General features: G+C 42.2%; 2 protein-coding genes across 5 annotated transcripts; one reads left to right on the top strand and one right to left on the bottom strand.

Moving 5' to 3' along the window:
- Window positions 1–1,323: 1,323 nt before the first annotated feature.
- Window positions 1,324–8,099, top strand: TEX30 (testis expressed 30). 2 transcript variants are annotated; one of them, XM_074859324.1, is made up of 5 exons: window positions 1,324–1,352; window positions 3,169–3,399; window positions 4,814–4,865; window positions 6,348–6,553; window positions 7,742–8,099. In XM_074859324.1, the coding sequence occupies exons 1-5, from the start codon at window positions 1,335–1,337 to the stop codon at window positions 7,913–7,915; spliced, it is 681 nt and encodes a 226-aa protein (XP_074715425.1). In that variant the 5' UTR covers window positions 1,324–1,334; the 3' UTR covers window positions 7,916–8,099. The 2 variants fall into 2 exon arrangements, with proteins under 2 accessions (XP_074715425.1, XP_074715426.1); XM_074859325.1 differs by lacking the exon at window positions 1,324–1,352 and adding an exon at window positions 1,367–2,054.
- Window positions 8,100–10,127: 2,028 nt separating this feature from the next.
- Window positions 10,128–21,850, bottom strand: POGLUT2 (protein O-glucosyltransferase 2). 3 transcript variants are annotated; one of them, XM_074859322.1, is made up of 11 exons: window positions 21,486–21,575; window positions 20,520–20,694; window positions 19,120–19,325; window positions 18,509–18,714; window positions 17,681–17,758; window positions 13,709–13,881; window positions 12,485–12,722; window positions 11,690–11,899; window positions 11,240–11,329; window positions 10,597–10,701; window positions 10,128–10,378 (listed from the first exon to the last, which is right to left on the bottom strand). In XM_074859322.1, exons 3-11 carry the CDS (start codon window positions 19,199–19,201, stop codon window positions 10,361–10,363), a joined length of 1,200 nt encoding a protein of 399 aa, XP_074715423.1. In that variant the 5' UTR covers window positions 19,202–19,325; window positions 20,520–20,694; window positions 21,486–21,575; the 3' UTR covers window positions 10,128–10,360. The 3 variants fall into 3 exon arrangements, with proteins under 3 accessions (XP_074715423.1, XP_074715421.1, XP_074715422.1); XM_074859320.1 differs by lacking the exon at window positions 20,520–20,694 and having other exon boundaries at window positions 21,486–21,850; XM_074859321.1 differs by lacking the exon at window positions 20,520–20,694 and having other exon boundaries at window positions 19,120–19,291; window positions 21,486–21,850.
- Window positions 21,851–23,932: the final 2,082 nt, after the last annotated feature.

The following is a 23,932-nucleotide window of genomic DNA, read 5'->3' as shown; positions in this document are numbered from 1 at the left end:
GTGGCAGGTACATCCGAGCCGGCCTGCCAGGTTCACTTATCAGAGGGCTGCAATATTTGGATCCCAGCGTTTGACATCTATCAGGCAGAGCGACAGCAAGAGACTCAGAACACAAAGCCGGACCACGCTTATTTTCCAGCAGGGGAACACGTGAAAAACAAAGTTCCACTTGGTGATGGTATCTTCAATCAGCTAATAGGGTATCCTAATTCGTATGAGTTTTATACACCAATAATGGAAGAAAACGTGATCTCTAACTAAATACCTTGCCATGGAGGATTTTAGAAATTTATTTTTTTACATTATCTGTGAAATACCCAATATATAAATACCACAAGCATTATTGCAGAATATTGGTGCTGTCTTCCATCAGTTTAAGGCTGCGTTTTGAACATGCTATTGAACACACAAGGTTTTTTTATTGTACAGTAAAGCACAGCCCAGGGGATAGCTCTATGTTTGTACCTAAAACACTTGCCATGTTTGTGAACACCATGTAGATCTGGTGCTCCAATAGCTACCAGAAAAATCACCTGATGTCACTGCAGACACCTAACTCATAGTAAGGATCATATTTGTAGCCCTTGAAGTCGGTGAGAACCTGACTTTGCAAGCGATTCCTAAATAACTGACTTTATTTCTTCTGAATTATCACTAGCAGTCTGTATTTTCCATGCATAAATAAATAAAAATTATGGAGTGGTGTGAACTCTCCAAACAGCATAACTCAGATGTAATTAATTCAGCAACCAAATAACCATTATTTTTAAAATTCTCTCTAGTTACTATGATTACTACAACATTTTGCTTCTTGGTAAGTCAACAGCATTTTAAAATACAGTTATTAGTGCCTGACACCCACATGACAGGCACTGAAGCATGTCAGGGGGGCACAGGCGACCCCTCGGGCGCTGCCGACACCCCGCAGGTACCAAGCGCTCTCCAGCCGCGCCCCAAGCGCTCCGGCTTCTCCCGAGGCCTACTTCAAAGGTGCCTCTCTGCCAGGTGCCACCGCCTCCCCGCACGGCTCAACCCACTCAAACCTCCCTCCAGCGCAGCTCCTGCTGCTGCCGGGATCGGTGCCCCTGGCCAGGCCGGCTGCAGCCACGACCCCTCCTCTCACACCCCACCGGGCTTCGCCCTCCCCTCCCCGCCCCCTCCGCCATTTTACCTCGCCCCAAACCCCTCCGCGCAGACCTGCTGCCTAACCCCGCCCTTCGGGGGCGGGGCCTATCACACCTGTGGACCAATCAAGCACGCGGCGGGCAGGCCCTCTCAAGCGGCGGTGGAGGGGAGGGGTGTCATTCGCGTGACGTCACGGGGTGGTCACCGGCATGAGCGGGCAGGCAGAGGTATGGCCGCCGTCGTCCTAGGTGCCGGGTTCACCCCGCTCCGCCCGGGGCGAGCTGAAGTCAGCGGTTCCTGTCCTGGGGCCACCCGTGGAGGAGGCCGGTGGTTAAAGGGCGGCTCTTGCTCGGCCGAAGCCTGGCTAGGGGATCGTGAGGCCCCGAGCCCGGGGGGAGCCCCGCGGGGTCACCGGCGCTCGGGGCGTCCCCGGGCTGCTGTGGGGAGGTGGCAGTGCTCGGTCTGGCCCAGCAGCTGCGGCCGACGGCGGAGCAACCGCCGGAGGGCCCGTGTGCCTGTTTTGTGCCCGGATATGTGAGGTCCAGCGGGCTGTGGCAACTGCCGTTCCCTTCTGGGGGGTGGGGTGGGCGTGCTGCCCCCGCTGCCCTCCTGGGATGGGAGAGAACGTGGCTGCTGGCCGGCTGAGCCCTGGCCGGCCGGGTGTCCTTACTGAGCAACGGCCCGGTGGTCAGGCAGCAGCAGCCGTGGCTGTTCGGCCTTCTGCTCGTCTCTGTACACACGCGTGGCTGCCGGCTGCCCCGCTGCCGTCCCGTGTCTGGCACCCTGCATCCCTTTCAGCTGGGGAGGTGGCAGCTGCCGGCCGCATCCTTCCCTGCGCGGTGCCTCTCGAGGGAGACAGCGGAGCCGTGAAACTCTGTTTCATCCCGGCCTCGGGGTGATTTCCTTTCAGCTTTCAGAAGCTGCAGCAGGTACGGGAGCACGCATGCTGGCCTGTCCCCTGTCATTCAGCTCAACGTCAGTTGGCTGTGTGGCCCTTTCAGCTCCTCCAGATGTCTGTCACAGCTGGAGGCCCCCCACCAGCCCGGCACTGGCTTTTCCTGAACCTGTGCTGTGCCTCTTTTGTCCCTGGGGAAAGTTCAGTCTTGGACTATACGCAGGCTGCCATTCCACTAAGCAGTTAGGGCTGTCTGATTTGGAAACTTTTGCTGGGCTGTGTCTTCATGTCTTATATTTCTGTGGGTTTGGCAGCTATAGAGAGTAAGTGTCTTGCTTACCTTAGAATATAAATTATGCACATACATGAAATATCTATCTTATGACATCTTCCATCAGTTATTATTGAGCATGTAATGGAAAAACTAATACCTGTGGGTTTTTTTCTTGTAGTTGCATATAATATTTAAAACCAGTGTATTCAAATCCATTTTTCATAATACTAATTTTTGGTCTTTCCCTCTGTGATGAAGCTTGTACATGGCTCCTACAGCTACAGCATTAAATATTTGCTGCCGGCATGGAGTTCTCTTAATCCTATGTGCTCTATATGGCTTTACAGACTCAAAATAAATTGGTTGTAATAGATGTTTAAGGGCTTCCTTAATTCTTTTATTTAATAATGTCTGTGAGAGATGGGAGATAAGAATACTTCTTCCACTGTAGGAACCTGTAATTATAGAAGAGTTCATATTTCCTATTTATTTTTAAGTCTTACAGAAGAGTTAATTTTTCTTACTATGGAAGACTTGAATATTCAAGTCAAGTATGGCAGCTAGCTCTCAAATAGCTAGATCTAGATATATAGAGAAGGTAAGAAGCATTTTAGTTTATGCTTTGAAGCTAGGGATGCTTCATTTTCTAATGGAGAAAATAAGGTGTGGAGTGATAAAGTCCATGCCCATTATTGCATGGAAAATCTTTGAGCCAGGGTTAGAGTTCTCATTTAGTACTCTTAAACAAAAGAAATAAAAGTGGACTTGCAATTTTGGTTTCTATGTTAATTGTCTGATTCTTCTTCACTGTAACGTGTGGACTGGGAACATGGTGGGTTTTTTTAATTGTATTGGGTTTTTGTTTTGTTTCTAGGTTAAAGTGAAAATACCTTTCGGAAACAAATATCTTGATGCTATCTTCTCTGTCCCAGAGAAGAAATCAACATATGGAGTGATTCTTACCCATGGAGCTGGAGGAGATATGAATTTCCCTCACTTAGTGTCTTTGGCAGCCTATCTTGCATCGCATGGAGTTCTGTGCCTGCGGTTTACTTGTAAAGGCCTTAACATTGCGTATAGGACTAAGGCCTTCAAAACAGTTGTGGTAAGAAGTGACCAAATTCTGCCAAAGCTTAGATCCATGGGTGTCATCTTCTGAGTTTCTTAAATTATGACCAGAGATTAGTCGAGCAACAGTGGGAAAATTAGAAGTGATGGTTAGCTAAATGGAGCACTACCCGTGAACAGAAACAGCAGGAACAGTTTCTATATGGGCAGTAGCTGGAACAGCTGTGGCAAGTACGTGGGTTTGAGTTCAGGGAGAGAAAGAAAAGCTTGAGAAAAGGATGTGAAGAAAGCAAGGGTGTTTTGTGGAAAAGCTTACATCTGGGAAAAATGGAAGTACTTAGGATGGAAACAAGAGGTAGGTGTTTTGGGAGGGCTTGGTGAGGGGAAGGGGAGGATTAAGGGATACAGCTTTGAGAGGAAAGCAGCTGGCCAGGGAATTGTGCTGGGTCCCTGAGGGTTGGTGGGTGGGAGAGCAAGACTTTGGGGAAAGGGTAGGGGCCTTTGGGTCCCAGGAGGCATTGAAGCAAGAGAGATTGGGAGTTAGAGCATATGGGAGCCCTGGAACCTAAATAGTCTTCGATTTCAAAATCAGTTTAAACTGTTACATACATGTGCTTAACTCTTTCTGCTGCTGCGACATTATTTAAGATGTTCTTACATATGTAGATTTTGTTAATATGAGCAGCCTTCTGTTATAATAATGTCAGGTTAGAGTATCTTCCTCTATGTGTAGGAAAGAGTGGAAATTTTCTCCTGATTACGTAGCTATTACTGGGGTATGGGAAGGTAGCTTGAGCACTTTGTATTGAACATCAGACATTTTTATCAGGGAACTAAGTCCAGTTCTTAAGGGATTAATTTATATGATGTCATTGTGATTATATGTACATTAATTTGAAGTTAGACTTTGTTAGCTTTAATGAGCATAATGTTGTTAGTGAGTTTATATTAATATACTGCTGTGTAAAGGTAATTTAAAGGCCTCCGATAAGACAGGATCTGATTAGTTATCTCCAAAACTGAAAAATTTGTTGCTAAATTTTATCTTTTCTGTCAGACATAACTGATTGTGTCTTAAAATTTTGATTGGAAATACATGACCTCAGCCTCAGTGAAGGGCATCTTTGCTAACTTATTTTGTCTTTTGATGGGCTAAGAGTGTGAATGTGGTCTGTTGTTATAACTGAGTTGATATAGAGTAATTATTTATGTTTTGGTAACTTGATAGTGCATCTGAAATTTTCGACTTGTTGAGAACTAATGTGAAATTGCTTATGTTTATTATGTTGTTGCTGCAAAACATTATGAAAGCATTTCTGTGAATGAGAGCAACTTGTATGTACCTGTTGTTTAATCTGCAGTGCCTGAGTTTCCTGTTTAGTGTTTAATCCCCAGTTTCCCAGCTGTCCTAATTCTGATTTGCAATGCTTCTCTTTATCTTATTTCTTTAGGAATACTTAAAGCTTTCTGATGATTATAAACTTTCGGGTGTCTTCCTTGCAGGTATTGTTTTTATTACCTATAATTTTATCTCTTATACTGCCTCTAATGATAGCAGTCTGTAATTGCTCCATTTTTGTAAGCCTGTCCCACTTTGGTGAGAAGTGAATGAACAGATGTGGATGCCAGGTTTCCATTTAAGTGGGCACTAAAAGCTTGCTGCCTAACGTGGGAACAAGCTGAATAAACTCCCACTAGGCAGTATTGCCTTGGGAGAGCAATTCAGCTATCTGCTGACAGGTGAATGCTCTGTAGCCTTCGTTAATTGATCAGCAGCCTGGTGACTGCCGTGGGAGCCCACTTACAGATCTGCCTTCAGGTGGCTGGACTCTACCAGCCCTGTAGCTGGCGGGTGTTTGGCTCGGCTCTGCCGCGGCTGGCTGGGGCAGCACAGCTTCTCAGGTCGCAAACGGGAACACTCAGCCTGCCGCTTTCATCGGATCCTCTTGGGAGCATGGCTGTCCAGATGGATTCACCCTCCGCGTGGTGCCACAGATCTCTCTCCAGAAGGAGGAAGGAAATTGCAATAGAGCATGTTTTCTAGGTACTTTGGGAGAAAACTTCCTTGTCACTTGTAAGTGACAGGGCATGAGTTCTCTGGTAATCCATTTGTACTTTTTAACTGCAGTTCTTGAAGAATTCTGGTTACTGGCAAATGGAAGACCATTTCCCAAAGCAGGTTTTGGTAGATAAAACTTAGCAGCAGGTAGAAAATCAGTTATATTATGTGAAAAAGGAAAGTAGATGGGTATGATTAGGAATAACTTGATGTGGGAAACACTGAATGTTCTCTCACTGAGCGAAACCAAATCTGTGCTGATGCAAGTTAATCCCACTGGAATCAGCCACTTCTCACACTCAATTACAGAGCATTGTCAGCTCATATGCCTCTTCTTTGAGGAGGTATTTTGATATCTGCTAGCTGTTACTGACTGACCTCACGCTATAAGTTCACACTCCTTCCCTCCTCCCCCTTCTACTTTTACTCCTAGGCTGAAGTTTGAGGTGTGCATAAACAGTTGTTGGATTTGTTTGGGGAGTATGAAGCATAGAACTTTGTTTTTAATTTAATTTGAGCAGATTAGGGTTGCATGAAAAAAATGATACAAGATAATAGCATTGCTATCTGGAATTTTAAGGGTCTGGAGCACAGGACCTGTCCCCTCTTTCCCCCCCTGCCCCCAGGATGGGCTGTTGTTCCTTCCAATATTGCAAAGGATCCTTCTCTTTTTTTTTTTCTCCTTATTTTTTTAAATGGGGATGGGGAATCATAATATAACCAGACAAATATTTTAGCACAAAATGTTGAAATTAGGATTTTTTTTTTTCATGGAGTAGATGAATGAAAGCATCCCTAGCATCTTCTACTACTGGTATGCTGAAATACACTCAGTTGGATTGTTTTTAGGAGTTGTTTACTCAAACAGAATGTAGGTGAGGTAACAGCAAATACACTTTTTTTCTTTATTTTAACATGGGAGAAAGGCCGTTCCATGGGCTCACGAGCTGCTGCCTCTGTGATACGTCAGCTTAGCCAGGATGATGATGATGACTTCATTCAAGGTCTAGTATGTTTATCTTACCCATTGCATCGACCAAAACTTCAGTCCAAGCTCCGGGATGAAGATTTGTTGTTTATCAGGTGTCCGGTGCTGTTTGTGTCGGGATCAGCAGATGAGATGTGTGAAAAAGTGAGTACCCTTGTAAATCCTGCTGTGAAGGGCAGTATGGAGGAATAGGAATGAGTCTGAGTGATGTCTGTAGTGGTAGTCACACAGCTGTGACTTTGTTTTTTCTAAATATATATATATATCTGTCTTCTGAAGGAAGCCTTGGGTAGGAAACTTCATTGGAAATAAGGAAGCCTGGAGGTGTTTTCTTTTGCTGCTTAAAACTTCTGGATCATGCTTGATCATCCACTTCAGCAAACTCATCTTTGGGGCACTAAAATACGGCTGATTTAAATGTTTTTTTTTTTTGATAGGAATGTACAAATTAAAAGGTGCCTATGGAAGGAGGGTTATTTGCTATTTTGTTTTAACCATTTCAGGTTACAAAACACAAACACTGTGCTGGGCTACTAATTTCACATTCGAAACATTTTCATGACAAATTCTAGCACAGCAGGTCTACCCACAAGTCAGATGTGGTAGAAAGTGACATTCTTGTAGAAATGAAGAACAGGTGTGCAGAGATGAGAATACAGTTTTGTATTGTTTTCTTGCCTTGTTTTCTTGCAAAGTTAGGTATCTCTTGTTCTTGAACTGCTTAGCTTGAATTTGGGACTGTATGCAATTGGCTTTTTCCATGCGCGGACAGTTTCTAAGGAGTCATAATGCTTTTGTGAGGAGTTGTCACCAAAGTCAGTCAGGCTAGCAACCAGCAGATCCTTGATCAGTGCCCTCTTAATGGGGAAACCATTGAGATTTTCTCAGCTGGGTCTTAGATCTGTTTGCTGAGAAAGCTGAATGGAGTCAAAGCCAGTCTCTAGGGAATTATATTGCTACTCTGCCATGGTAGACAAATCTGACTTAAGAAGTTCTGTCATTTTATTGCTAGTACTACCCTGTGGCAGTAAAAGTGGATTCCTTTGTCAGTGTGGGGAAGGAGCCTGTACGGGGTTGTGACCTTTGCAGTTTTTGAAGTTCGAATTTTCTGCTATTCTGTGTTTGAGTGAGGGCAAACCTTTGAGCAGATTCCATTACTGAATGTAGTATCATCACATCTTTTCTAGCAAGGTGTTTTTAATGTGCACACAGATCCATTTTGTTAAGAGCTTCTTATTCCGTGTTGCACAGGTGGAGTAGGAGACATCTAGGAGTTGCACAGTTTTTAGCAGCTGATTCTCTTTAACTTTTTCATTCTTATTTTCTCTGTAGCAATTGCTAGAAGGTGTGGCAAGCAAAATGAAAGCACCTAAAAAAATCCACTGGATTGATAAAGCAAACCATGGGCTGGCAGTCAAAGGACGAACAACAGACAATGTCATGGAAGAAATAAACTCTCAAGTTTTTTCTTGGTTTAGAGAGAATATTGAACTGGAGCACAAATGATTTGCAGTGTTTTAAGCAGTGTCTTCATTTAGCTTTTCCTAAATGTGGCAAGTTAGAGTTTGTTATTTCTGAGAGGCATATCTTTTTAAACAGATATTTTCAGAGGTCTAAGTGTAAGTGCAAATAAAACTTTTTTGTATGAATGAAAAAATAGAAAAAACAATAAAGAACTTTTTTAAAGGAAGGACAGAAAATTTACAGAATCCTTAATATCATGGCAGCATTGTTTTCTGTGTTTCTGTGCAAATAACTGTATACAACCCTTACTAATGCAGAGCACTAACTAAATGCTTTTGACTAATATTTGAAGTAATATACTGGAAAAAAAATCTATTCTGACGGCAAATCTTTAGGCACCTTTCACTTCTGAGTATATTACTGATGCGGTACGTGCTTGAAATGAAAACCTGCTGATTTGTGGAATTCTGTGAACACATCCCCCGAGGCTGGCTGGGATGGGGTGGTGGTACTCTGCCTTGGTGCTGTACCCTGGCGCTTCAAAACAGATGATGCAGGGAGAGGAATCTCTCATCATTTACAGTGTCACTACCCCATGGAGCCGGATTCTGGGCCTGTGTGTGGAGGAGGAAGAGGGGGAGGTAATGCAGGTGCTGTTGTGCATGAGGAGCAAAGAACATGGGTCACAGTTTTGAAAAGTCACCCTCCAGCAACTTCCTTTGCCTAAAGGACGGGTCACAGAGGCCATTCGGAGAGATGGGCATTGAAGACTATTAAATACAAACTGATAAAAGACAGATTATGTTTATAATTTGAAACTCCTGGAGGAGGAAGCAGGTGTGAGATGCTGCACAAGGCTTCTGTCAGGGTGGCTCAGAAGAGGCAGGTGGGGTCTGGCCATGAGCAGGAGGCACTTTGGTCTTCAGCAGAGCTCTGACAGTGCAGGGTGGATGAAATCCTTTGTGTGTGCTCGCAGCTGCACACGCAGCTTCCCCATGACGGGCTGTGAGGAACCTGTTGGTATAACCAAAGGTTACAGCAATATATTAATCGCTTTCAGGCAGGTCATCAGCAAGCATCAGCTGAATGATGAGAGGAAGTGGCTGGTTGGCCCTGAGAAAAGCATCTTGGCATTCTCTGCTGGGACGGTGCTCACCTCCGTGGCCAGGAGTTCCCTGAAACCTGCTCCGCGCATTCTGCACTCTGAGGGCTTGCAGCTAACTGAGGGTGAGCAGGTGGCTTTGGCCTGGAGGCTCTTCTTGGGAGGAGCTGTTGTAGGTGACAGCACAGAGCTGCTTTAATGTACCCGTCAGCCCCAGTGAGCCCAGGGGACTTCTGTGGTGGTTGGGTCAGGTGCTTAGATCAGAGAGCTTCATTTTGCTGATGTACTGTATTAAAAAAACTATTCAAGACTATAGGTTAGTATAGTTAAATTAGATCTTACATTGTTTACTGTGCGATCAACAACTGTTCCTTAGGCTTGCTTTTACTATAGTAAAAATAATAGGCAGGTGAAAGTTAAAAATGTTAATCAGATCCAATATTCTTCCATTGTTTCTCACAAGATGCCTCAAGAATGCCGATCTCCCAGCAGTAATGTTGCTCAATAAGCAATAACACACATCTAAATGTTTGCAAAGAAAATAGCTATATGGGTTTTAAATTGATTGGCTGTTACAGAGAAGATAAATCCTCACTTTGGACTGGGAATGTGCGTTAACTTCAGAATTTGATGAATTTAGACTTGACTTTAAATCAACCTCTGGATCATTTCCAGATGATGTTGATATGCTCAAAAGTAACAGCTGAATTACTTAGTATCAGTGGAAAGCTTTAAAAATAGACTAGACTGTTGAAACAATGATTGGTTTAGTTTCAGTAGTCACTCCTCAGTGCTATTTAATTCTTTTCATTATTTCCAGAGACTGAGTTTCACAGACAAAGCATCCGTGAAAAATTGTACGGAACTTAAAACTTTTATCTAATATTCCTGAAGTGTCCAATAGCACCATGTTTTCCCTTCAGGTTAAAAAGATACATTATAAACCCCACATAATTGTCTTTGAGAATACTGATTATCTCTGAACAAAGTTATGGTCTGAAAAAGATGACTTTGGATAGACACATGGGGTGGGGTACATTTACAATTCTCATCTGCCCTTTTCTGCAGAATACTTGTGAATAGACTCAGTGTAACAAGCATGAGTAAAAAGTGTCTGCATTTCCAAGGTGTCTCTAGACAGTAACACATGACTGATAGAAATATGGGTTTTATTTAAAAAAATTATAAAAATGTTTTTGAACAAGGCATGATAAAAAGGAAATAGGGGGTGCTTGGTTTTCTTCCATATGTAGATCATGATACAGTAAACTTTGTAATACCCATTGACACTATCCACTGGCATTTTAATCCAAATTTTTCTTCTTTCCTTAAGAAGACAGTCTGAATGTAGGTAAATATTCAAAAAAATATTTTATTTCTTTCTGTCAGAGTTCATCTTTGGCCTGCAGTCAAAAAAGAAGAAACATTTTTCAGTTAATTGGAAATTCAATTTTTAACTGTCTAGTCCTGCAAATATATCAAGAAATGTTTCTAAGTTCAACAGACATTAATGGTCCGGTCTGGCAACTGGCGCCACGGGGTACTGAGCAACGCCTGTTCCAGTGTGGCTGAACAACTGAAGACACTCAGCACTTTACGTTTAACGCTGTATGTACTGTACCTTTTTTCTGTGGCAAGTACATGGAAAAAGGTCGTCTTCAGGCTGCTGCACTTTCTCCATCCCATCTCTGATTTTTGGCTCACTCACTTGCAAGCTGGCATATTCCTAGTTTTAAAAAAAGAAGGTATTGTTAATTCATTAACTTGTCAGACTGTACATCTGGTTGTAAATACTGCACCAACTCAGCTGAGTAGTTCTGTAAAACCTCTGGGGCTACAGAGTCTGCTCCTCCATACCGTGCCACAGGCAGGGTAAGCAGATACTTGACTGCAGACAGGAGCCCCTGCGGGTGCCTCCCTGGAGTTTTGAGACCTCGGTGCTAATGCACAGATATTTTCAGCTGTGGTTCACAGGGTGTGTGTCTGATGTGGAATTCTTTGATCATTGTGGGCAACATATTCTTGCAGATTAGATCAAGATTTATGGAATCTGATTGCTTCTCTCAAAGCGCCAGCATAGTCTTAAGGGGTTTCATAGTAAATAACTGCATACAGCGTCTGTAAACCAGCTGAAGTTTTTAACTGCTGCTGCTTGCTTTATGGCTTCAAGTACTGGACTGGCCAATTTCCAGCAGCTCCGTTGCCCTGAATTCTTTCTGTGGGATTTCTATTTTTGTGGTAGTAGCCATTAAAAGTATACTAACCTGGAAAAGTTTGAAATAGTAACAAAAAATGTGGTCTCCCATGAGATTGTTTCTTGCAAATTCTTGTCCAGATTTTGCAATATTTTTTGCCTGTCAAAGAAAATAAAAGCTTCTTTTAAATTCTCAAAAAAATAGTAGTTGTTTCAAGATGCCAGTATTGATTCTGGAGTTAAATATAGTGTTGGCAGTTCAGGATAACTTATTTTTATTTAAGCATTCTTAACTTTAAAAGTGAGGCATTCTTATGAAAATGCTCTTTAATTTTTCCAAAGTTCAATTTAATTTCAAATTAAGGGCAGTATTATGTATTTTTTTAAAAGTGTTTTTCTTATTTGTAGAAGGGATGACAATTTTTAAGTCCTTGCAACAGATTTTTTTGTTTTACAGAAATGTACTTTTTGCTCTATTTTGTCTAGAAACATGGCCAAGTACATCTAAACATATATTTACCTCTGCATCATGCTCTTTTGCCCACTGTAGTTTTTCTAGCAGATCACTCAGGTCACTTTTAAATGGAATATAATGTTTCCATGGCTGCAACTCATTATAAAAGTGCTCATAGTAGATGGAGTCTTGCTTCAGCACCACACTGTTTCCTGCTAGCAGATAAGGCAATCTGTATGCTGCCACTGTGCCATCAATATTAATTTGATATTTATACTGGAAAGAAAATGACCGTAAGTTATTAACAAACAGCAGATCCAAGTGGCTTGGGTTAGGTTATATTATTCTGAGGGCACTGGTATTACTGACTTGCCGATATTGAGAAATGTAGGATTGGCTAGGCAAGCATCAATGTTTAAGTAGCTTTTATAATTTAGTTTGGAATTCATCACAGTGCAGGGTACACAGAGATGCCCTCTTCATCAATTAAGTTCTCCGGAAACTCTTAGACGCTCATCCTCGGATGTGAGGGAAGGTGTGCCACTTCATCCACTGATTTTCCCACTATGTTAGTTATGTTAGTAGTCCTGATCGCTGAATCAGGAAAAAGAAATAAAAAGGAACTTGGAGTTACATAGATTACACAAGGTTCTACAGAACCTTCAGATGTATATCAAACATTATTAGCCTCAGTGTAAGAGCTACATAGCAGTTATCCACTGGAGGGATGCCTATTCATGCTTGTTACTGGTGGTGTGCTGAAAAACTGAGTATCACTTTATTACCAGTAATATACACAAAGTCATTTGGTAATGGGAAACACTGAGAACCTAGTTCCATGAAAAATGGTTAGTGGCTTACCTTAAAAAAATCAAAAAATGAAATGTGCTTAACAATGGGGCCATAGAGGCTTTCATCATGTTTAAAAAAAAAGAAGTTTGTGAAAGCAGCATCTATGATCTCTGGGTATTTTCTGCTGAGTTTTACAAGTTCAAGCCTCTCTTTGCGGCTGTCACGTCCTCTCCAGAATGCTGTGGTATTCTTGTCTTCCCATGATGGGCCAGTATTTGCTTGAACTGACATCATATCCAGACTGACTCTGAAGGAGAAAGAAGTGATTTAATAGTGAAGCCTACTGGAAATTTTTTGAAGTGCAATTACTTAAAAGAGTTTGCAGTACCAATAGGGAAATACCAAGGATGAAGGTAAATCATGAGCACACCCGTATATGTATTGTTTACTGCAGCAATAAAAATAGATAAGGAATGTCAAGCTCACAGGCCTGTGGCAAGACAGCATCAGTTCAATGACAACCTGGCGTGTGGAAATAGTACCTGTCAGTTGTCATGGAAAAAAGTCGCTAGAAGTGGGTATGGTTGCCAGACAGATGAAGGTGATGCATGGTAACATAACTAGCTTAATACAACATATTTCACTTCCTTAAAAACTTTGCTAAATTAAAACACATACATTGGGGAAGCAGTGGGGAGCGAATTTCGGAAAAGTCTTGATAATAAAGACAAGGAACCTGAACTAAATGCAGTGAACTGATAAACAGGTTCAAAATGGATTACAAAGATCTCTTAGAAGGTGGCTTTGTGGTGTTTCAAGACAGTAACAGAGCAGTTGCCAAGGCCAGTTATGCTCGGTAATCAAAGTGGGAGATGGTAGGTCCTAGGTCAAGAATTCTGGCTACATTGGGCTTTAAAAGGTACAGAGGAAAGATTCTAAGAAATTCAGGAAAAAAGAGACCTGGCCAGTTGTCAACATGTTCATGGAGCGGGGGGAAACAAAGCAAACAAAATACCTACCCTTGAAACATTCCCTCTAAGTGCTGTTTTCAGTGACTTGATCACGTTTAGATTAATTTTGATTTTTTAGAACAGTGAAGTATTTTAATATATGTCATTTATGTTATAATACGTAACTTGGCTAATGTTAAGAATTTGACTACAGTTACTGCCTATGTACAGGGTGTCAATGTCTCAATGAATAAATAAAAACAGTTAATATACTGCTAATACAAGTATCTTTTTGGAAGATCATTCACTGTGAATTTTGTGAAAATTTTAAGCAATTTCTTACCGTCCCATAGTCTCCAAAACTGAGTCTGTTAAGTCATATGTTGGCATGACAATGTCTTTTGACTCACTGGACCCACACCATGAGAAGATGGGGTGCAGGTTCTGTGGGGACTTCTTCTTCTCCAGAGGCCAGTCCCCCAAATTAACAAAAAATTCTACATCTGGCATTTTCACCTAAACAGAAGCAAAGCAGGCACAAGTGCATTTTAATACAAAGCAGTATTCTGCTGGCATCTTGCATTTTGAAAACAATCTCACTAAGAGAAAAAATAGCCAGGTCGCTAATATACTTAATGTACCTGTAATAAATCATTGAAGTTTAGGATCACGTTAGAAGTACAGAAACCACAGAGTAAAGTCTATAATTTTTTATTATTAAGATTTGCAGTCACATAAATGATCTCTCTTTTATTTAAGGGATAGGAACACCCCGGTTTAGAGGATGGTTTCTTGTTATACCGTACATGATTGGCCACACAATCTTTGGACCAGGCTAGCACTGGGATCTAGTAACCAATCGTATAGTTCCAAGGCAAGTTGAACCACCTTGTTGACTGTACGGAAAATCGCTGTTGGGTGGTCTGTCACATCAGTGAACTGATTTGCCCTGTGTCTGCACAATGACTAAATCCAACAGAAGTAACAGAAGTGAACAGTCATGACAGGGAGACCACATTTAGTCAGCACTGGGGTTTATTATTAAGCAGAACTTTAAAATAGTTGGTAGTGTGGAACCATATCTGAAATCACTGTCACAGCCAAAAACCAGGCAAAATACCATTGATGGGCAGGAAACGTTGTAACAACAGGTGAGAGGGCGTAATTGTGCTGCTATATGAAACTTTGATGCACCCCCGTCTTGAGTGTTGTGTGTGGTTCTGATATGTGCGAATGAAGTAAGAGACAGAAAGGTGGCTACTGTGATAGGGATGGACCAGCTGCCTTGCGAAGAGAAACTGAAGATGGTGGGACTCATCAGTGCGGAGAGCATAAGGCTGAAGGCGACATATGGTTGAGTTTTACAGAACCCTGAAGGCATGTATAATGTCAGTGAAGAACTGATGTCGTATCTGTTCTTAGTTCACCCTCTTCATGACATTAACTTTTTTTTTAAAATGTAAATCTTCACTACATCCCCCTCAACTGCCTCCTTCAAAGCAAAAGAATTTTGAAAAGTCAGATTAGCTGGTCTTTCCATGCCCAAACAGCCTTCTTGCTGTGTAGTTCTTCAGGAGAAAGTGAAATGAGAACTGCACTGTTTTCACAAGATAGGCATGTCACAGGTATTATACTGGGACATAATCTTTTTTTCTTTTGTTTTTGCCTCCCTCCTTAATAAGTCTTAATTGGGTATCTGACTATTACTAACATCTCATTATTATACTGGCATTTTTAAAAAACTGTTGGAATAGCTCCAAGATCTCTGTCCTCACTACCAACAGATAATTTGGAGATCATGATTGTATGCGTGTGATTAGGACATTTTGTTCAAGTGTTATCATCAACTATCTTAATATCTACACGAGAAAATATCTTCTCTGAAGAAAGGAAAATTATGAATGTTAATAATTCTCAAATTAAAATATATATATACATATAAAAATAGAATTAAAATATATTGCTGACTCCTCATTATATATATACATCAAAGCATTTCTCCTCTCACACTCCTTTATTCTTTAGATCAGAATGGCTGGTCACAGGCTCACATTTCAGGATTCTTCTGTGGCCCAAATAGGTTTCATTAAGTTTCTAATGTAATTTATCTTTATGGACAGAGACAGAAATTAATAATTTGCCAAGTATCAAACACCCTCCTAAATGGTTGAAGATACTCTTTAATTTGACATGGGAAAACCTTTGGCAGCGACATCCATAAATTCTAAAGACGGAGACCCAATGTAGTACTTTTTGTCTTCAGTATACAGATGAACAGAAAGGGTTTTACCGTGTACCTTCATTTCAAAGGGGGTTTGGCCACACGTTCTAATCTTCAGCACTAAACTTTATTAGCACAGTGCCATCTAATGGTTGTAATGGACATAGACAAGCTACAAACTATTTTCCCTACATCCTACATGGCAGAATCATTCAACAGGTTAAATCTTCTTCTTCAACCCAACGGATCTATTGTCTTTCAGTGACACCATCTTAACAGAAATTACTGAAGTATTTAATGGGCATGAGACAAACTCTGTTTTCTAGATCTGTAAACAGTTTTTCTTTGAAGTTAGCAAATCTTTTCTAACATTTAGCCGAAATACCTTTGATGCAATTTAATTCCATTATTTCTTGTCCAACACTACTGACACCGAGAACAGCTTACTTCCATCTTCCATAGAGCAACTTTCAGATAATTAAAGGCTACATTCATGTCTTCCCTTAGACACTGTTAGATGAAACAATCCCTACTTAATTTGTGTGTTTAGTCATTCTTACCACTTTTCAGTGCAATGTCAGTAATTGAACAATCTGTCTTCACGCATGACACCCAAAGGCAGACACGGTAGCATAACTTAATCCATTACTAATCCTGAGTATAGTGGAAAGGTTGCATTACATTTCTTTCTGTGTTTGTTCTGTTAATGTGTATGTTTAGCTTTTCACAACAGTGTGCCACTGTTGACTCATGTTGAATTTGTGACACTGTAACCTTCACACTTTTCTGCAGAAAATAACCACTTGCTCCCTGTTTTAAATAGGTGTCATAACTATATGACTTAATCCAGCCTTTGTGTTGTATCCTGCCCTTGTCACTTTATCAATTTTTCCAAACAATTTCTCTTACTTGTTAAGAAAATTTTTAATTATGATGCTGTACCGTTCTCTCATTTTTGTTATCTGGAAATTCAATGAGCATATTCTCCTGTCCATCATTCAGTCAAAATATAACGACATTATTAAATGGGGACTGAACCTAGGTGAAATCTCTGAAGAATACATTTGTGACACCTTTTGTCTCTCTGGAAATATTGGCAACTATTATTTAAGTCAGGCTTTCCAAGCAGGTTACAGTAGTTTCTTCTAGGCAAAGTTTTCCTATCTTGTTTGCAAGAAATTTGTGAAACTTACCCTCAAAAGCCTAACTAAAATTAAGATACTCGAGATCTGTGCAGGAAGCCTATTACCTTGTTATAAAAAGAAATTACATAGTTATGACTTATTTTTTTATCATAAATCCATGTTGTTTCATACCAATTACCTTATTTTTATGTGTTTATTTTTTATTAGATTTTTAAGGATTTTTTTTTTAGCTGAACAACTCCATACTTCAGTAGCTCTTCTCTCTTCTTTCTTTCCTTTGTAAAAGACAAAGTGCTTTGTCTTTTTACAGTCAAAAATAGATATTAACTCAGATATCTTTGTATTTCTCTTACTACGCTCTTTATGTAATAATCACATATTAGTATGTGCTGAAACTTCAGCCCTGCTGTATTCTGTCACTATGTACACAATGTCAGTTTTTTTCCCAGTGTTTCCCTAGGAAAGAGTCTGTGTGGTGTTTTTTGCTTGTACATCAAGGGAGCTTCCCCACAGGCCACCTGTGAGGCTTTTGGTACTCTTTCTCAGCCCTGTCTTGTTTTCAACATATGGAATTTAATGGAGAACAATATACATTCACTTTTATTTTCAGTCATTCTGTAAAATGTACTAGCAGAGACAGTATTTTCTATTAGATGCTACAGGATTATTTATTTAGTCTATGGAAAAAAACTCGCACTTTGTCCAAATCTATCAAACTCTCCTCTAAAAGCCTGCTATTCAATTAACATTTGTGATACTCCACACACTGATCAGATAGCAATCTAGAACATGCCAACTTCAGACAAGGAAAATCTATCTGACCTTTCCATTATTCATCAAAGAACAAGAAGAGCTTCTTAACAGAAATAGCAACAAATATGATGAAGTATATTTGTTAAGCCCAGGCTTCTATAAATTAGGAGATGTATGACTGTACACATGTACTCACTTTTCTTGTCAAAGAAAGCAGTATGGCATCCATGAAAATCCTGAAGCCAACATGTTCCCCATATGTCTTTATATAAACCTGAAAATAAACAAAGGTTTTACTAGTCTGGTGTTTTCATTTCAGAGAACGGCTGGCACAATTTAGAGCTCTTTTAATCCCTTAGTAACTAGTCAGACAGATTGTATGGCTGTATAGATTTATGGATCAGCTGGGAAGCTTTAGAAATCTCATCTCTCTAACCTATCACAGAAAAGTGACCAAAAAAAAGGACAAGATTTGCTTGCTTTTGCAGACGTTTTAGGTCTGTCTCATGGAAACAGAAACTGGTTGCCTGTTTCTGTTGTGTTCTATTCTAATTTCCATATGAAACTCTACTGACGTTGGTACAGTTTTGTTAAAAAGAATTGTAGCTCTGATCCTCAGTGGAGCTAAAAGTGGTACTTCTTTACCTCAGAATTATGCACAATGTAATTTAGTGATGTATGTCAAATTAGATGACCGTGACACTCCACGGCAATATTACTCAGAGAACAGGAAACTGAATTAGCGTTTAAGAGACTTGGGTCTGTGCCCAGTACTCATATTGATGGCTTTGGAAAGTAATTTTCCTTCACTGTGCTTCAGTTGTAGTGTGGATAAAAAGCACTTTACAAAGTAGGACAGATATTGTTGAGCTCATATACAAACTGCAAAGTATTCGAGGACAGAGAAGCAAGCAAAGGAAGTTTCTTAAAGAACAGATTACAAGAAGCCTGTCAACTGGGAGCAGTCAAACAGCCTAGTTGTGTGACTTGCCCCGTATGAACTTCAGATCAACCCACTCTGTACCTCATTATCTTTGATGGTGTAATGACACAAACTCTGTCTTTGTCCAAACCTCTGTGGAATTTCTTTTGCAATCTTATCTGGATCAACGATGGGAAAATTTGCTAGGTCTCTTTGAATCTGTGGAATGATTTGAGGGCAGTTCATCTCTTCCAGCCACACACTGCTCTCTTCCTGAGGGCAGTCACAGTTTTCATGGTAAACAGGTCCTATCAGGAACACAATTATTACTTTTAATAAGTCATGCTGTTGAGATCACAGAAGAGGGTCAGGCACTGAGCATTTATTACTTGGGGCCAAACCTTCAGCAACTCTACATGGATGTGTCTGAACTTTTTTTGACCCCAATGGAATCATGCTAAGCTACACCAGCTTCTGTGTGAGCCCTCTACGTGTATTTGCTAGGCAACAGCTTCACTGCATTTGTTTCTTTTTATTATTTTGAATAGTATATGCAGGACACTTATAATGAATCCATGATTCCAAGGACATTTGGTAGTCCAGAGAAGTGCTGAGGCCTTGCAGAATCCTATGCTAATTCTAGAAGACATTCTGGGACACAGTTTGTGAGAAAAAGCCATGATAGGAAATCTATGTGTAGTGCTGCTTCTTACCTTTTAAAATATATGGAGACTTTGCAACATGTTTATCTCCAGTTTTGACTTCTATCTTCAGGTTTTTGTAGCTTGCATACATCCTGTATCTCACAAGGAAGGAACCATCTTTCCTGTCTAATACTTGCACACCAACCCGAGTGAACTGTTCATCAGGAGCAGTGATCTTCACCTGGAATGCATTTTCACCCGGTGATGAAGTGAACCTACCCAGAAAGTAAGTGTGAGCTGAATTAAAAAGGAAACACACAACAGCTTTCTTAGTCTGATCCATTCCTTTTCAAGTTGCCTGATTTCCAGTGACTTCACTAAGCCACGCTAGGTCTTTATTGAGCACATCCTAATGTTCACAAGCAAGACATGATTTTTGCAGACGGAAGTTTGTTAGGCTACCTAAAACATCTCATGCTGCCAGAAGCATTAGGTATCAAGAAGATTCCACTCAAATACTCATGAACCTCCAAAATCACCTGGTGCCCTACATATTGAACAGTGTTGGAAATATGGTCTTTGATTATATGGGAACAGAGCACCTTTAAAAATTTAGCATAGCTCTCGATTAGTAGTAGCTCAAGTGTGAAACGACAGGAAGGTAAAGAGCATGGAGATAAATGGATCTTGTTAGATATATCTTGGTGTCCTGTCCTGTAGGGACAGGACAAGGGGTAACGGTTTTAAACTGAAAGAGGGCAGATTTAGATTAGATAAGGAAGAAATTCTTTACTGTGAGACTGGTGAGACATGGGAACAGGTTGCCCAGAGAAGTTGTGGATGGAAGTGCTCAAGCCAAGTTGGACAGGGCTTTGAGCAACCTGGTCTAGTGGAAGGTGGCCCTGCCCATGGCAGGGGGGTCAGTAGATGATCATTAAAAGTCTCTTCCAACCCAAACCATTCTGTGATTTTATAAAAAAAATACTAGAACAAGCTTCACTTTAGCAGCTTAAGTAGTCTGTTATTTTACATACAGAAGCAAAATGTTTCCAGATTACTTTATTTTCCAAGTGTTATTTAAGGAAGTAAAAAACCAAAGTTAAACTCCTTAATCATTATGGTAGATCATACAGGAGGAAAAAAAAAGGTTATTACAAATGCCAGTGTCTTGTTACGGAAAAAACATTATAGCGGGATCACGTAAGTCAGTGTGTACTTAGAATGTTTTAGTAAAATTCACCATACACCAATCATAGAAAACTCTCCGTAAAACCAAATAAAGTAATTTGAAAAATCGTGAAGTCATCACATATCACTGAGGTATTAACAAAGTTGGCACAGTCAAAATGCTGCATCTGCCAACTTTCTTCTACCTCTTTAAACACAGTCCCAAATATGTAGGGAGAGTTTGAGATAAGAGTGTGGTGGGAGTGGCTGGACTAATGGATTACAGCACAGCACCTGGTTACCTGTCCAGACATATGAGAGAGCTGACAGTTCAATTAAATGCAGGAAATATTTATTCTCCAAGATAAGATGAACTGGCAGCTTCCAGACTCGCACGTGCCACTGTGCATCTAATCTGGACAACCTGATTGGAGCACTCTGAGCTCCTATCTGGCTTGTACAGTCAGGGTTTATTTCCTGTAGAAACAGAAAGCCATGAGTATCCTCTGAAAACTAAGGTTACCTATTTCATTCCTATAAAGTTTACCTAATGGCCTATAGAGTAATTCCTAAATGACTCTACTGATTTTGTGCCTACGTGTTTAGGAGAAACACTGATGTTCCTAACAGTGGAAACACGCAGGACACCTGAGCAGGTATATCATAAATTAAGTATATTAGTTATTGTTAAGGTTTTGACAAAGCAGAATAAATCATAAATTGTTGGCTGGACTAATATATGTGTTTTGCTATTGAACATTTTAATCTTTTCTCCTCTCATGCCCTTGTGCTACTTGATTGATACTCCTAAAAAGATTAGTTAGCTCTGAGTGATATAAAGAAAAAGTCATGTAGGGAGCCTTCAGCCTTTCCTTTCTTCAGGAAAATCCCAAGTAAATTTTTGCCTAAAAGGTGCAAGTGGTTCAGGTGGGACATGGGCAGGGAAAGCCAGCCTCGCCGAGGATGGGGCACTGCTGCGATTCAATGGGCGGGGGGGGGGGGGCGGGCAGTACGCTTCCCTCCCTCACAAGAAATCCAGCAATTACGATTTGAACCCGAGGCAAATATTTAAGCGGCTGCCCAACGTGGGGGGGGGGGGGGGGGCGCAGCCGATGCCTGGGGTAGCTCTGCCGCTCCCCGCCTAACTCCCTTCACCCTTCTGACCGGGAAGGGGGTCGGCGGGCAGGGAATGCGATTTTTTTAACCCAATCTCTCGGATTTTTTTTCTGCCCACAGCCTCCGTGAAAAGCAGCCGCCGCCGCGCTTACCTCTGCCCTTCGGCGTCCACGGCCTGCAGATAAAAATAGCGAGCGGGGAGGGCAGCCTCCGCCCGCAGCCCGGGCCCCCATACCGCGCTGCGCTCAGGGCTCAGCCGGCCGCCCTCGCCCGCGGCGGCCCCCGCCGCAACGGCTCCCAGGGCGACGCAGAGCGGCCACAGGCCACGCATTTACAGCGCTTCCCCCGACGGAGAAACACCGCCGAGGCGCGGGAGGCAGCGCAGCCGGGACCTTCCTCCCTCCCTCACCGCGGCACCGGGGAGGCCGGCCCTCGGCGCGGCTGCATGGAGCGGGGGATCGCGGGACCGCTACCGCCACGTCCCTGCTGCCGGCCCGGCTGCTCCGCGCACGGTCCCCGCGGCGGCTAAGGGGAGCGGGGCGGGGCGGGCGGCCGCCACACCCACCCGCGTCCGCGGGGGCGGGGCCCGCGCTGCCCGCCGCTGCTGGGAGGCGTAGTGCGGTGCGGCCGTTGAGAGGCCGTTGGCGGCCACTGAGAGGCGGTTGGCGGCCCGCGCCGGGTTAGCCCCGGGCTGCGTTAGCCCCAGGCTGCTTCAGCCCCGGCGCGGCCCCGGGGCTTTGCTGAGACCCGCCTCAAAGGAAGGGGGCTGGGGAAGGCCGGCTCTGCCTGTGTCTGTGACTCACGTCTTCGAGCGCCTCAGTGTTGCCGTTTTCTCCGTGTCATGAGCTCAAGTTCCCTCCGTTCCCCGTAACGTTAGGGTGAGAAATAAAGAGGTTATAATCGGGTTTTCAAAATCCTCCCCAGAGCAGCAGAAGCAGGCGCGTGACGTCCGGTAGCTGAGGTTGCCGTCCTGGATTGCCTGGAGCTGAGGTGAAGGAGCACCTCACCAGCCCCCTGCCCAGCGTGCGCCTTGGGTGGTTCAATGGCCCTTTGGCTGTGAAATGATCCAACCGCAGGTCGCAGAAAGCTCGTGTGGAACACTGATGCTGTTCTTAATTACATACAGAACCAAGAATCATTTAGGTTGGAAAAGATCCTTAAGGTCATCAGTCCAACTGTTAACACTGCCAAGTCCACCACTAAACCATGTCCCCAAGTGCCACATCTACATGTCTTTTAAATACCTCCAGGGATGGTGACTCAACCACTTCCCTGGGCAGCCTGTTCCAATGCTTTGACAATGCTTTTGGTGAAGAAATTTTTCCTAATATCCAATCTAACCTTCTCCTGGCGCAACTTGAGGCCATTTCCTCTTGTCCTATCACTTGTTACTTGGGAGAAGAGACTTGACACCTGCCTCCCTACAACCTCCTTTCAGGTAGATTGTACACACACATATCCAAATGCTTTTCTTTGTCATTTAGCTGCAGAAACCTCACCAAAATTAAGGGTTCTTCATGGGAGAACTTCAATCCTAAAGGACACTTTCAGTTTTGCTCTTCATTGCTTTTCTCTTGTTAAGGCAAACAATACAGAAAATTGAACCTCATTATCAAGGAGTCATGAATTTTGAAGAGATTTTGTATTTTGCATTTTGAAATACTGCAAATATGTTTACAGAAAAGCACACAAAACATCACTTGCTTTGAGAAAATTGCAAGCTGAGAAAGGACCACTTAGGTCAATGAACTTAGTCTTTTCCAGCCAGCAACCTCATCACAAAATGCCTTAAAAAATCAACTTTTAAAGGCATAGTTTTTGTCTCCTGCTGTTCCCCTTGACGTGGTATTTCAGGATATTCAGCAGTTAGAAGACTTGCAACTTCCAGTCTAAAAATTCATACAGGTCCTATTTTATATCCATGACCCCTTAGCTCCTCTCCCTTCCTCATCTTTACTGTCCTGATGTATTTCACAGGCTGAAATCACACTCCTTCTCAGCTTATGTTTTGTTGTATGAGACAAGCTAGTCTCTTTACTGGAAGAGAACTTTTATTTAAAAAGAAATTTCATAGCTATAGAATTCACAGAACATCCGTCCTCTTCCTAGCAGGGCGGCATTGGCACATTAAAAAGCACAGCAGCAATGAAGTAAAGGTGACACACTTCTACCCTCCTGCTGTTCTCTCCTCCAGCTTTTCCTCCCCACATAAGTGCGGCTCAGAGAATCTCTGTACAGATTTGGCACCATTTGTCAGCACCCAAACAAGTTGTAAAATAAGCCATGCAACCTAATTTTAGTCCTGGCTGGCAAAGCCAACATTGCTGCTATCCTAACGCCTGTAATTTGGCTCAGAGAAAAACACTTTGGAGGCAGAATTGTTTAATTACTTCAAAGGCTGTTGGCCAACGAAGGCTCCGCAGGCTTCCAGCTGGCAAAGGCATGAGGGACGCTCTCCATAACGAGAGGCAGGTTGCCTTGCGATGAAGCCACATCAAATTCTGAATCTGACCTGGTCTTGTCTTATTCATGTCCAGGGGATGGCAAACTTAGCTGTGCCCACAAGCGTCAGAGGACTTTTGCTACTTTGCTCTGCCTA

Source organism: Strix uralensis, chromosome 2 (genome assembly GCF_047716275.1).
Source record: "Strix uralensis isolate ZFMK-TIS-50842 chromosome 2, bStrUra1, whole genome shotgun sequence".
Taxonomy (NCBI): domain Eukaryota; kingdom Metazoa; phylum Chordata; class Aves; order Strigiformes; family Strigidae; genus Strix; species Strix uralensis.
This window is presented reverse-complemented; position numbering and strand designations above follow the sequence as displayed.